This window comes from Puma concolor, chromosome C1, assembly GCF_028749965.1.
Source record: "Puma concolor isolate L17-30 chromosome C1, mPumCon1.1.hap2, whole genome shotgun sequence".
Taxonomy (NCBI): Eukaryota; Metazoa; Chordata; class Mammalia; order Carnivora; family Felidae; genus Puma; species Puma concolor.
This window is the reverse complement of record NC_141674.1, coordinates 46,075,281-46,089,808: the sequence shown is the minus strand read 5'-3', so window position 1 is coordinate 46,089,808 and position 14,528 is coordinate 46,075,281. Positions and strand designations below refer to the sequence as shown.

General features: G+C 37.6%; 1 protein-coding gene across 5 annotated transcripts in view; it reads left to right on the top strand.

Moving 5' to 3' along the window:
* Positions 1-14,528, top strand: part of FYB2 (FYN binding protein 2) — a 130,236-nt gene extending 115,708 nt beyond the window's left edge. For 3 of the 5 annotated variants that reach the window (XM_086717094.1, XM_086717096.1, XM_086717095.1), the window contains 5 exons: positions 8,253-8,339; positions 10,627-10,708; positions 13,533-13,689; positions 13,795-13,828; positions 14,073-14,528. In XM_086717094.1, coding sequence (XP_086573220.1) covers positions 8,253-8,339; positions 10,627-10,708; positions 13,533-13,689; positions 13,795-13,828; positions 14,073-14,094 — 382 coding nt within the window. In that variant the 3' untranslated portion in view covers positions 14,095-14,528. Of the gene's footprint in view, positions 1-8,252; positions 8,340-10,626; positions 10,709-13,532; positions 13,729-13,794; positions 13,829-14,072 lie in introns of those variants that run through there. The other 2 variants (XR_015254733.1, XM_086717097.1) reach the window with 2 other exon arrangements.

The following is a 14,528-nucleotide window of genomic DNA, read 5'->3' as shown; positions in this document are numbered from 1 at the left end:
ACCACCCACCCAAATACTGAAATATATAGTAATCTGCCAAGTATATGACAGTTACATATATGCTAAATATATACTAAAGAATTTCTAATGACATGGAGAAGTGTTACTCTATAATAACAATTAAAAAATAGAATGCAAAACTGTATGTATAGTATGATCTCAATTCAATTTTTAAAAGTGCTAGGAAGGATGTTTTAAAGGAAACTTAGAGGTCTTTGAGAGGTCAGATTATGCTTATTTTGTCTCTTTTCTACATCTTCCAATTTTTTAAATACTCAGAATTGTCACTGTGAAAACTAAATTGGTTAACAGCATAAAACTTGACACACAGGTGCTCAGAAAGTTTTTTTTGATTTTTTTTAACATTTATTTATTTTTGAGAGACAGAGACAGCATGAACAGGGGAGGGGCAGAGAGACAGGGAGACACAGAATCTGAAGCAGGCTCCAGGCTCCGAGCTGTCGCACAGAGTCCAACGTGGGGCCCGAACCCACAAACCACGAGACCATGACCTGAGCCAAAGTCGGACCCTTAACCGACTGAGCCACCCAGGCACACCAGTGCTCAGAAAGTTTTAGTTCCTTCTATGATACCCTCCCCTCCCTGCATCCTTTTATTTTTTCTTTGAATGGTCTTCGTTAAAAAGAATTTCTTACTGAAAATTCCAAATGTAGAAAAATAGAATGTTATGATGAACCCTCATGTACCCATTACCCAGCTTTAAAAGTTACCAATTTATGGGCAACCTTGTTTACACTGTCACCTACCTCCCAATCTCCAGTATTTTTTTAATTAACATAGAGTATTATATCATTTTCATGTGTGTAATATAGGGATTCAACCATTCTATACATTACTCAGTGCTTATCATGATAAGTCTACTCTTAACCTCTTTCACCCACCGCACCACCCACCCACCTCTCCTCTGGTAACCATCAGTTCTCTATAGTTGAGTCTGTTTTTTGCTTTGTCCTTTTTTGTTCATTTATTTTGTTTCTTAAATTCCACATCTGAGTAAAATCATAGGGTGTTTTGTCTTCCTCTGGCTTATTTCACTTAGCATTATATTCTCTAAATCCATCCATGCTGTTGCAAATGGAAAAATTTTATTCTTTTTTATGGCTGAGAAATATACCTGTGTGTGTGTGTGTGTGCGTGCATGGATACATGTTTTTTATACTACTTTTTGTTGTGGTTGTTACATACTACTTCTTGATCCATTCATCTATTGACGGACACTTGGGCTGCTTCTATATCTTGGCTGTTGTAAATAATGCTGCAATAAACATAGGGGTGATCTGTGTTTTTTCAATCAGTGTTTTTAATTTCTTTGGGTAAATACCCAGTAGTGGAATTGCTGGATCATGTGGTAATTATATTTTCAATTTTTTGAGGAATCTCTATAACGTTTGCCACAGTGGCTACACCAGTTTGCATTCCCGACAACAGTGCATGAGGGTTCCTTTTTTCCACATCCTCACAAACACTTGTTGTTTCTTGTGTTTTTTATGTTAGCTATTCCAACAGGTGTGAGGTGGTATTTCATTGTGGTTTTGGTTTGCATTTCCCGTATGGTGAGTAAGGTTGAACATCTTTTCATGTGTCGGTATGTCTTCTTTGGAAAAATGTTCTTCTCATTTTTATTTGGATTGTTTGGGTTCTTTTGTTTGTTTTTTGGTGTTGGGATGTAGGAGTTCTTTATATATTTTGGATACTAACCCATTATCAGATATGTCATTTGCAAATAGCTTCTCCCGTTCAGTAGGTTGCCTTTTAGTTTTGTTGTTTCCTTGGCTGTGCATAAAGAAGCTTTTTATTTTGATGTAGTCCCAATAGTTTACTTTTGCTTTTATTTCCTCTGCCTCAGGAGACAGATGCAGAAAACTGTTGATACAGCTTATGTCTGAGAAATTACTGCCTGTGCTTTCTTCTAGAATTTCTATAGTTTCAGGTCTCATACTTAGGTCTTTAATCCACTTTGAGTTTATTTTTGTGTGCAGTATAAGAAAGTGGTCCAGGTTCATTGTTTTGTATATAGCTGTCTAGTTTTCCCATCACTATTTGTTGAAGACACTTTTTCCGATTGAATATTCTTCCTTCTGTATCAAAGATTAATTGACCATATAATTGTGATTTTACTTCTGGTTTTTCTCTTCCATTGATGTATGTGTCTGTTTTGTGTCTCCACCGTATTGTTTTGATTCCTATACCTTTGTAGTATATTTTGGAATGTGAGATTGTGATACCTCTAGTTTTATTAATCTTTTCAAGATTGCTCTGGCTATTTGGGGTCCTTTGTGGTTCCATACAAATTTTAGGATTGTTCTAGTTCTTTGAAAAATTGCTGTTAGTATTTTGATAGGGATTGCATTAAATTTCTAAACCAACAATATTGGTTACGTCAATCATCGAACATGGAATAGCTTTCCATTTGTGTCAAAGATTACAGGTCTTTCATCTCCTTGGTTAAATTTATTCCTATTTTATTTTTTCTGCAGTTATACATGGGATTGCTCAATCTCTCTGCTGCTTCATTGTTAGTGCATAGAAATGTAACAGACTTCTGTATATTGATTTTGCATTCTGTGATCTTAATTCATTTATCAGTTCTAGCCGTTTTTTGGTGGAGTCTTTTGGGTTTTCTATATATAGCATCATGTCATCTACAAATAGTGAAAGTTTTACCTTTTCCTTACCAATCTGAGTACTTTTTATTCCTTTTTCTTCTCTGATTGCTGTGGCTCAGATTTCCAGTACTCTGTTAAATAAAAGTAGTGAGGGTAGATATGTTTGTCTTGGTCCTAATCTTAGGGGTAAAGTTCTCAGTTTTTTACCATTGAGGATGATGTCAGTTGTGGGTTTTTCATTTATGGCCTTAATTACGTTGAGGTATGTTCTTTCTAAACCTACTTTGTTAATGCATGCATCGATGTTGTACTTTGTCAGATTTTTTTTCTGCATCTATTGGAATGATCATGTGGTTTTTATCCTTTCTTTTGTTGATATGACATATCATGTTGATTGATTTGTGAATACTGAATCACCCTTGCATCCCAGAAGTAAATCTCACTTGATTGTGATGGATTTTAATGTATTGTTGGATTCAGTTTGCTAATATTTCATTGAGAATTTTTACATCTATATTCATCGAAGATACTGACCTGTAGTTCTCTTTTTTTATAGTGTCTTTATTTGGTTTTGGAATAAGGGTAATGCTGGCCTCATAGAATGAATTTGGAAGCTTTCCTTACTCTTCTGTTATTGTTTTTTTTTTTTTTAATAATTTCCTAAGAATGGATATTAACTCTTCTTTGAAAGTTTGGTAGAATTCACCTGTGAAGCTCTCTGGTCCTGGGCTTCTGTTTTTTGATTATGGATTCAGTTTCTTTGCTGGTAATCAATTTGTTCAAATTTTCTATTTCTTCTTGATTCAGTTTTGGTAGGTTATATGTTTCTGGGAATTTTTCCATTTCTTCTAGGTTTTCCAATTTGTTGGCATATAATTTTTCATAATATTCTCTTACAATTCTTGTATTTCTGCAGTGTCTGTTGTTTCTGCTCTTTCATTTCTGATTTTGAGTCTTCTCCTTTTTTAGGAGTCTAAAGATTTTTATCAATTTCATTTATCTTTTCAAAGAAGCAGCTCCTGGTTTCATCGATCCTTTCTATTATTTTTATTTTCTATGTTATTTATGGTCTAATGTTTTTATTGCCTTCCTTCTACTGGTTTGGGGGTTTTGTTCTTTTCCTAACTCCTTTGGGTGTAAAATGAGGTTATTTTTTGATATTTTTCTTGCTGCTTGGGTAGGCCTGTGTTGCTATAAGCTTCCCTCTTAGAACAGCTTTTGCTGCATCCCAAAGATTTTGGACCATTATGTTTTCATGTTCATTTCTCTCCATGTATTTTTCTTTCAACGTTTATTTATTTTTTTGGGACAGAGAGAGACAGAGCATGAACGGGGGAGGGGCAGAGAGAGAGGGAGACACAGAATCGGAAACAGGCTCCAGGCTCCGAGCCATCAGCCCAGAGCCCGACGCGGGGCTCGAACTCACGGACCGCGAGATCGTGACCTGGCTGAAGTCGGACGCTTAACCGACTGTGCCGCGCCACCCAGGCGCCCCTCTCCATGTATTTTTCATTTCCTCTTTGATTTCTTGTTTGACCCATTCATTGTTTACTAGCATGTTATTTAACCTCCCTGTATTTGAATTCTTTCCAGATGTTTTCTTATGGTTGATTTCTAGTTTCATAATGTCTTGATCAGAAAAGGTGCATTGTATGACTTTGATCTTGAATTTGTTGAGACTTGTTTTGTGCCTAATATGTGATATGTGCTGGAGAATGTTCCATGTGCACTTGAAAAGAATGTGTATTCTGTTCTAGGATGGAATGTTCTGAATGTATCTGTTAGATATATCTGACCCAATGTGTCATTCAAAGCCACTGTGTCTTTGTTGATCTTCTGTTAAGATGATCTGTCCATTGATATAAATGGGGTGTTAAAATCCCCTACTGTTGTATTACTGTCAATTGTTATTATCTGCTCTATGTATTTGGGTGCTTCCATGTTGGGTGCATAAATATTTACAATTATTATATCTTCTTGTTGGATTGTTCCCTTTATGATTATACAGCATCCTTTGTCTCTTGTTACAGTCTTTATTTTAAAGTCTATTTTGTCTGATATAAGCATTGCTACCCTGGCTTTCTTTTCACTTCCATTTGCATGATAAATGCTTTTCTATCACTTCACTATCAATCTGCAGGGGTCTTTAGGTCTAACATGAGTCTCTTGCTGGCAGCATATAAATGGGTCTTGCCTTTTTTTTTTTTTTTTTTTTAAATCCATTCTGTCACCCTGTGTCTTTTGATTGAAATGCTTAGTCCATTTACATTCAAAGTAATTTTTGGTAAGTATGTATTCATTGCCATTTTATTTGTTCTGTGGTTGTTTTACTCTGTTCCTTTCTTCTCTTGCTCTCTTCTCCCACAGTTTGCTGGCTTTATTTAGAGATATAGTTGGATTCCTTTCCTTTATTCTTTGCATATCTATTACTGGTTTTTTACTTGTGGCTACCATTAGATTTATATATAATATCTTTTGCATATGGCAATCTATACTTCATTTATGGTTGCTTAAGTTTGAACCCATTCTTTACTCCCCTCCTCCCATTTTATGTAGATGTGTCATATTTTACATCCTTTTATTTTGTGAATCTCTTGACTGATTTGTTTTTTAATTTTTTTTAATGTTTATTTATTTTTGAGACAGAGACAGAGCATGAATGGGGGATGGGCAGAGAGAGAGGGAGACACAGAATCAGAAGCAGGCTCCAGGCTCTGAGCCATCAGCCCAGAACCCAACGCGGGGCTCGAACTCACAGACCGTGAGATCGTGACCTGAGCTGAAGTCGGATACTTAACCGACTGAGCCACCCAGGCGCCCCTTGACTGATTTTTATAGATATACTTATTTTTACTACTTTTGTGCTTCCTACTTTACTCCTACTTATGGTCTTTCCTTTCCATTCAAAGAGTCCCCTTTAATATTTCTTACAGGGTTGGTTTAGTGATCATGAATTCCCTTTACCTTTTATTTGGGAAATCCCTTATTTCTTCTTCTGTTTTGAATGATAGCCTTGCTGGATATAGTAGTATTCTTGGCTGCAGGGGTTTTTTTCTTTCAGCACTTTGAATGTATCATCTCACTCCTTTCTGGCCTGCAGTTTCTGCTAAAAAAAAAAATCAGCTGATAGCTTAATGGAGTTTCCCTTGCATGTAACTGTTTTCTTTTGCTGCTTTTAAAATTCTCTCCTTGTCACTCTCTTTTTGCCATTTTAATCACTATGTGTCTTGGTGTGGACCTCCTTGGTTTGATTTGGTTGGGAACTTTCTGTGCTTCCTGGATCTGAATGTGTTTCTTTCCCTACCTTCTGGAAACTTTCAGCTATTATTTCATCAAATAAATTTCTGCCCCCTCATCTTTGTCCTCTCCTTCTGGGATCCTGATAAAATGAATGTTAATGCACTTCATGCTGTTGCTAAGTTCCCTAAGTCTCTTCGTTCTCCCCCCACCCCCCACCATTCATCTTGCTTCACATTACTTTGTCCTCCAGGTCTCTGGTCAGTTATTCTGCTTCCTCTAACCTATACTTTATTCCATCTAATATATTTTTAATTTCAGTTATTGAGTTCTTCATCTCTGACTGGTTCATTTTTATGTTTTGTCTCTTTGTTGAGGGTCTCACTGGGGTTCTCCACTCTTTTCTCAAGTCTGTATCCTTATGACCATTACTTTAAATTCTCTATCAAGCATATTACTTATTTCCATTTTGCTTATATCTGCTACTGGTTTTGTCGTGTTTTTTTCATTTGGGACACATTCTTGTCTCCTCATTTTGTCTAACTCTTCATGTCTGTTTCTGTGTGTTAAAAAGTCACGTACACCTCCTGCTTTTGAAAGTAGTGGGTTTATTAAGAAAAGGTCCTACAGTGCCCTGCAAGGTATTGTCCCCTGTTCACCAGAACCTGGTGCAGCTGGGGTCCTTCCTTTGTGTGTTGCATGAGCCTTGCTGCTATGGCTGAGGTGCCTTTGGCTCAAGTCCAGTCATCTGCAATGGCTCTCTACCTGTTGTAGGCAAGATTTGGTCCCTGTGTTTTTAGGCTAGACTCGGGCTTCCTTGTGTTTGAGTTGACTCAGACCAGGCATTTGCTAGAGATGCAATAGCACTGAACTGCAGGACAGCTCCCCTGTGTTGTCCTGAGAAGCTTGTTGGTGGGCAGGGCCTGTAATCATACCAGATGTCTGCCCCCAGCCTGCTGCTGGGGCCACAGTCTGACTGGTATGTATGATTATCTTCCCCTCTCCTGGAGCAGTTTGCAGTGTGCTGGCCCCTGTTGGGTCTGCTTGCACACTGCCAGGCTTGTGGCATTGCTTTGGACAAGCTCCAGTCAAGTGCTGAAGAAGTCAACAGGAGGAGGCAGGGGTGGGTGTGGTGCCAACAAGGTCCACCCTCCGAGAGGGGACCTGCAACTTCGCAGGCTGGGTTGGAAGGGGCAGATCCACAGAAGTGCATGGGGGCGAGGCGACTGGTGTTAGCAAGCTAGGTGGAGAGTGTTCACTGCATTGGTTCCCATAGGTGTCAAGCTTGGGGGTAGGAGAGGAAATGGTGCCCACCTACTCCTTTATTCCTGGAGAAGATCCCTGTCCTTCCAGCACATGTTCTGAGATTAGTAAACAACTATCCTTCCCTTATGCCCCAGGTGTTTTTTTAAACTGTTGCTTCTATGGTGTATCCCTTGGAACTATTTGTTGTGCTGTCTCTTTAAAGAAAAGGACACTGCTTTTTCTCCCTCTTTGCTCTCCCAGAGTTGATGGCACTTTTTTTTTTTTTTTTTTTTGATCGCACTGATTTTTAAACTTACAGGTGTTAAGCCCAACTGAATGTAAGAACTCATGAAATTTGGCCCCTCTAGTTTTCAAAGCTAAATGTCATTGGGGGGTGGGGTTCATCTTCCCCATGCCTGGGGTGTCTGTTTCTTTCCTTTCTCCTTGCCCACAGCATCCCTCCCTCCTTCCTCTGTACAGTCTTGAGGGTGGGTCTGTTTAGCTTCCTACAGTGACTCTGCCCTTCTGAGCCTCTTCCATATGGCCTCTTCTCTACATTTAGCTGTACAGAATCTGTTCTGCCAGTCTCCAGATTATTTTCTGGATTTTTTACACTGATGTGGGTGTTACCTAGTTGTATCCATGGGACCAGGTAAGCTTAGGGTCTTCCAACTCCACCATCTTCCCCGGCTCTTCCTCGCATCCTTTGCTACTAATGTTAAACACTAGTTAGATTTGTCTCATCTCACGGTAATGATTAATATTATTCACGTTTTAGAGGCAAGGAAACTGAGGCTCAGGAAGGGAAATGTGATTATAAGCAGGTTGATCTCTTGCTTCTGGTTTCAAATTTGGATCACCACACATCAGAGGTCAGCAAACTATGGCCTGTGGGCCAAAATAGCTGGCCACTTGTTTTTGTAAATACAGTTACAACAGCAGAGTTTAGTAGTTACCATAGAGATGATATGGCTTTCAAAGCTTAAGATATTCACAATCTGGCCTTGACACAGATTATCCAAATATACTTCTAGATGATATTTTAATTTTTTTGTAAAACATAATTGTCCAGAAAATGCTGACATTTCCATAAATGTTTTAGTTCAATCTTTATCTACTTGCTCAAAATATTTTTCTCCTCAGAAATGAAGATAAACTAAAAACTTGGAAGCCCAAGTTTTTGATGGCAAAGGAAAAGAAAGAGAAAAAAGGTGTTGAAGAATCTGAAAGGTAGGTACACAGGTGCATTTACATTATAGCTTATCTGTTGAAATTTGCACCTCTTACTAGTTGTGTGACCTTAGGCAAGTCATTAAATTTGATTTTCACATTCCACATCGGTCATGTGAGAATAATAGCACCTACATCATAGTATAGTTGAGAGGATTACAAGAGACAAAGAATATAAAAACGTAAAGTGCCACACACATTTATCTTCATCATCGTTGTCCATACTTTTGGTGGATAGGGAGTAAGGAAAACTTTCAAGCTAGCCTTTATCAAATGAGGAAAAACCTTCATCTTCTTTTAGGCTGTAAGAACTTTTCCTCTATAGATGGAACTTAAATTAATAATACACCAATTAGAACTTAAACTTTGAGAAACTGTGATCACATAACCAGATTAATTTCCCTGGAACACAATTCTAGCTATGACTACATTAGTGTTATAATTTAAAAAGTATATTGCAACTCAAGATCTAACCTTCATTCATGTGATTCGAGTTCCCAGAGTTGGCTATGGAGGAGGTGATGTTTTTACTGTCCCAGATGGTTACTATATGATCTGTGCTCTGGTCTTCTCAATTGTTAGGATAGGGCACTTTCCCCAAGACATCTATTAAACAGTCATTGAGCTGGGAACACTGTGTGATTTGTCTGCTCTAGGAAACCTGTCTAGAAAAGTACTATAAGGGAACCCCAAAAGGAAGCAGACATCTGTCTATATCAAATTTAAACTCAGAGGATGGCATAAAATGGCCATCTCTGGGTTTAGGCTGATGTAACTTTTCCCAAGTTCAAAAGATGTATTCAGAGACTAGAAAAGCATCTCTCCACCTAAACTTCATACTTTTACTTAGCATAGTAAAATAGAATTCCACGAGAGAAAGTTTCAGTGAAATTGTTGACATCTCCCGCCCCCTCCCCCTCCTCCCGCAAAAGTTTAGTATTTTAATGTACACATAAGTCTTTTCGGGAAACAATTTTCTAGTGCCTATTAAGTTCTTACAACAAGCTGATATTATAGTTTACTTTTATTTTCAACGGAGTAAATTTTACATTGCAGTTATTAGGGCTACCATATTCCTATTGATTGATGTATCAATTTCTATGTCCTTTTTGTTCCTTTTAAAGTGATTTCTGTCGTAACTTACTCTACCAACAAGAAATGTTTTCTATATTAGTTCAACCCTTTTATTATTCTCTATTTTATGATCTCTTTCTCAATCGATGATGACAAGTTTTCAGAGAAGTTGGGGAAGGATATAAAGCCATGCTATAAAGGCATAGAAATAGCCCACCTTCTAAGATGTTCCAAGATGTAGAGTTTGTGTATGGGTGTGTGTGTGTGTGTGTGTGTATGGAAAAGGTAGATTGGGGCCAAATTAGAAAATGCCCTGTGTACCACCCTAAGGAATTTGCCTTTATCTTATGGGCAGTAGAGACAGATGAAAGATTTTAAGCAAAAGATGACATGATCAATTACATTTTAGAAAGATGACTCAAGAGATCAGTATGCAGATGGATTTGAGAAAGGAAAGGCAAAAAGAAGATGGTATCTCAGGCAAGAAATGAAATGTGTCAGTGGCTGTAGTCTTGGGACAGAATGAAACAGATGCAGGAGACACTCCTGAATAAAACTAATATGACCTGCCTTTTTTCCTTCTGTCAATATATTAAACTGCTAAAAAAGCACCAATCCCCACATGAAGAACAGGAAGGAGGAAATGGGAGGAGTTAAGAGGGTATTCAGTCTGCTGTATCTATCCCCTTTTATGTGCTGACAATTTTGCACCTATTTTGTGGCAACTTGCTTTATTTTCTTAATTCAGTTCTTCTCCAGAACCATTCTGCAAACAGGACAGTTCTCTGATTGAAACACATAGATTTATGATTTTTGTAAACAAGTTAATTATACTTTGAAGTCTGCTTTAGAAAAGTTTCTTGTTTAACCAATTTTATTTTATTCCAAATTATCTTGGTATCCAAAAAGAAACCACAACTTTTTAATTACAGGAAAAAGCAACTGGTATTACTCACCCTGCTCAGTTGTTCTGACACCCTGCTCTAAGTGGAAACATATATATATATATATATATATATATATATATATATATATTTCTATACACACCTAGATCTATAGGATTATATGATTTTATATAAAAGTATACATATACACACAAAATTATACCTGAATTTATCCTGAAGTAGAATGAGTTTATAGATTTGGAAACTTAAGCGTTTTATTGTGGTACATTCAACCCTATCTGCGTATTTCTTGCCCCTTAATCTCCTAGAAATTTCTTTAGAAGCAAGAAGCAAAACTTAGAAAAGATCAGAATGGAAAAAGAAGAAAAACGTTTTAGAGAACAATTTGAGGTATGTTCTCCTCTGAAGGTAATTATTAATTTAAAGTAGAAATTCCTAGCCTTTAATATTGTTAAAGATTCTACAAGAGTTTTGCACCTCTGCCTCTGGGGTAGATACGATCCACTACTGATAACTGCTATTTCCTGATGCATTTCTATATGATCATGCCTTTGTACATGCTAGCCTCCCAGAAAAATTCCTGAGTTATTCTTTAAGGCTCTGTTCACATGTTACCCACTCTGCCTAACAGCCTGTGTATGTGTGTGTATTCTGAACTAAACTCGAGTCCTCACTGAAGGAGAGATCTTGTCTCATTCCTTGCTTCCCAGGTCCTCACATACCTGGATACAGCGTTCACTGAATGACTGAATGATTAGATAAACAAATGAATAGCTGAATGAGTGAATGAAGGAAGCAGTATCTAAGGCTCCTTGACTTTTTCTGTCATTAAGAATCCATGGAGGATTTCCTGAATTCCAAGGTTCAAACGGTTCTCCCTTCTGATTTCATATACTGTCACCAGGAGATTGTTTTAATTTAAGAAATATGAATAGCCTCCCAGGTCCCAGATCCTGGATTGAGAATGTGTGCATCCTGCTCATAAAACTTGGCCAAGTCACTACTAATCCCCATTACCAAATGGATAAAGGTGAGGCTTCCTATCATGGCATAGAAAGCTCTTCATGTCATACCTTTGCTTGTCTTTCTGGTTTTATTTCCTGCCATTCTTTATTTACCTTGTACTTCATGCTTTGGCAACAAACTATGCATAGTTCTGTCCTCAATCACCTGTCCTACTGTTCCCTTCCTCTAAGCATTTGCTTGTTCCATTCCAACTGTCTGGTACATTCTTGTTACTTTTCGCCATCTGACTAGCTCTTACTCATTTATCAGCCTCCAGTTAACTCATCTTCTCTCCTCCAGGAAGACCGACCCACACTTGCTCATTAAGGAAATTACTCTTCCTCTATATACCTCTGTATTTGAGCTTATTACATTATTGCAATTATGTGTTCACCAATTAACCGATGAGCTCTTAGAGGACAGAGTTATCTTTATATCCATGTGTGGAACAGAATAAGATTACCTTTATAAATGTCCAAAAGTGTTTTTGGACTGGATAAAAAAGGGAATATACATGACTCCCTCGTAATCATTCATAACTCCTGCTTTTTTAATAGAGTGTGCGCACGTGGGAAAGAGGGGCAGAGTGGGGAAGAGAGAGTCTTGAGCAGACTTCACCCTCAGTGTGGAGCCTGACCCAGGGCTCAATCCCATGAGGTGAAGCAAAATCAAGAGTTGGGATGCTCAACTGACTGAGCCACCCAGGTGCCCCAGTAACTCCTGCTGTGTACCAAAGCTGATTAGAGTTATTCTATCTAGAAACTGCTATGAAATTATTTACTGCAACTGTGATGTTAGTAGTTTAGGTGAAAAACGATTGTTTCTAGCAAGTAACAATTTTTGGAAAGACCCTACATTCTGTCTAGTACTTTTCTAACTATATTTGTGACTGTCTCATATGGGACAGAAATTCCCATTGTCCCGTGTGTATGATTCTATTCCTTATTACCTGTGGTGGGTTTTCTTATATCATTAGAAAAACTATGCCATTTCAGTAATTTGTATTCAGCTAAAATCATGTAAGATTAGTGCCTCATTGGTACTATAGACTGAGGGTACAAAGGATGAATAAAACTGTCTTCCATTTTATAAGACAATATGTTTATTAAGTACATACAAAGTGGTGCAATTAAACAAAATTACACATGGCAGTCGTGAAAGTCTCCATGTTAAGAGAAAAAGATACTGCAGTATGAAAACCCCATGAGCAACGGCCTGGAAATATAAAAGGTACATGGTATATTCAGGATCATCCTATAGCTTGATGTGGCTTCATTAACAGGGCAGAAATGGAAGCATGAGAAATGACAGTCTGCAAAGGACCCTGAATATCAAGCTGAGAAATGTGGATCTTAGTGTGCAAGTAATGAAGAATCTTTAGCACTTGACAGAAAGGAAAGTGACCTGATCAGATTTTCATGTTAAGAAATCACTGTATTCATAGTGAACAATGGCCTAGAAACCAGGGAGGAAACTATTACTTTGTTGGACAAAAGCAAGATCTATCTTGTGAATCAGATCCCATCATTTATCATCCAAATTTACATTTCTGAGAGTGGGAGGTAAGTATGTGTAGAGATATTAGGTATAAACAGACTGTCCTGAGCAGAGGGAGCTGTCCAGCCACTCTAATTTGGTGAAGCAGATGTCTGAGTCACCAGATTTCAATACATTAGAAGGTGATGCACCTATAAATGTATAGGCTGGCTAGTTTATCACACACCTTAAGGTCAGACATTGAATTCCTCCTCAGTTTGTTTCACAAACGCCTGTCTTTTGACCACAGAAGGAGAGTGGGAATTAGCCCCCATTCCTACTACTTTATACATAAGCCCAGAGAGGAAGGGTAGGAAGAGTGCCACCTAGCAAAGCTAGGTATGTAAGAACATTATAAACTGTAAAGCGCTACACAGATTTTTCTCTTCCCCTCTTATTTTTTAAACTTCTCCATTCCTGAGTTTGGGGGTAACTTTATTACTGGAATGGTTAACATACCTATTTCTTTAGAGATCTCTAAAGAGATGTTAGAGATCTCTCATCCACCAAAATTTATTCTAGTACAATTAGATAACAGGGATGAAAATACTTTGAAAATATGATTATACCAAATTAAATGTGAGATTGTGGCATTTTACTATTATGTCCTCCATCAATTTTGTTAGAATAAAAACTATGCACACATAGTCTGACTAGTAATTTCTTGTTTCAGTATGATAAAGAGATTACTGTCATCAACACAGCAGTGGCATGTTCCAGGAATTCAAGAAATGGAATGTTTGATTTGCCAATAACCCCTGGAGAAGAACTGCAAGTCATTGACACCACTGAAGAAAATCTAGTGATTTGTCGCAATTCTAAAGGCAAATGTAAGTTACTGGCTTATCACCCATAAAATTTCAGTCACTGTTTAAGAAAAATCTGAAAGCATTCTATACCTCTGAGACTAGTAATAGTGATTTTTGTTTCTATAGATGGATATGTACTACTTGAACATCTAGATTTCAAGTAAGTGGTTTGATTTTATACTACAAATCATGAATCCTAAATATAAGACAGTGTTGTGTATGTCAGTCTCAAGGAAAGACTACCCAATTTATTTAAATTCCAGAGAAGTTGTAAGGATTACTTTGGTATTTTTATGCTCTGTATAGAAGTCTGATAACAGGAAACGCAATAATAGTCTCTTGCAAACTGGGTAAGAAATCTACCACTCACTACTCCACGGGCCTCTACCTTTCTGTTTTCTCAGGCATCAAGGTTGGTCGCCTTAGGAAGATGAAGCTCCAGGGGCAGGGGCTCCACTAGGAAGGACTAATCTGAGACCTTAGTTCTGCCTCACCTGTTTCAGTTCACAGGTCAATTGGGATGGTGGGATCTGTGGAACTGGAGAAGAGAAAAACAAATCCTCCATATTTAGATGTTGGTTTTACTCCTAAATGGTTATCTTTCAATGTCTATTTCAGTATCTATTTCACTGCTGGCTCCAGAGAATGTGAAACTGTGTGCGTTAGCATTTGAGCACTTATTTAATGAGCCATAGCCAAAGTTAGAAATCATGCCTTATGGCACCTAGGCAGTTGTGCAGATGGTTAGTTTGCTTCTAATATTAGTATACGAGTGTTTATAATTTCTAGAAGATGTTGTGCATTTAAATTGCATGTAATTTAATTCTGAAAAATAAATAATGTAACCAAGGTCTTTTAAA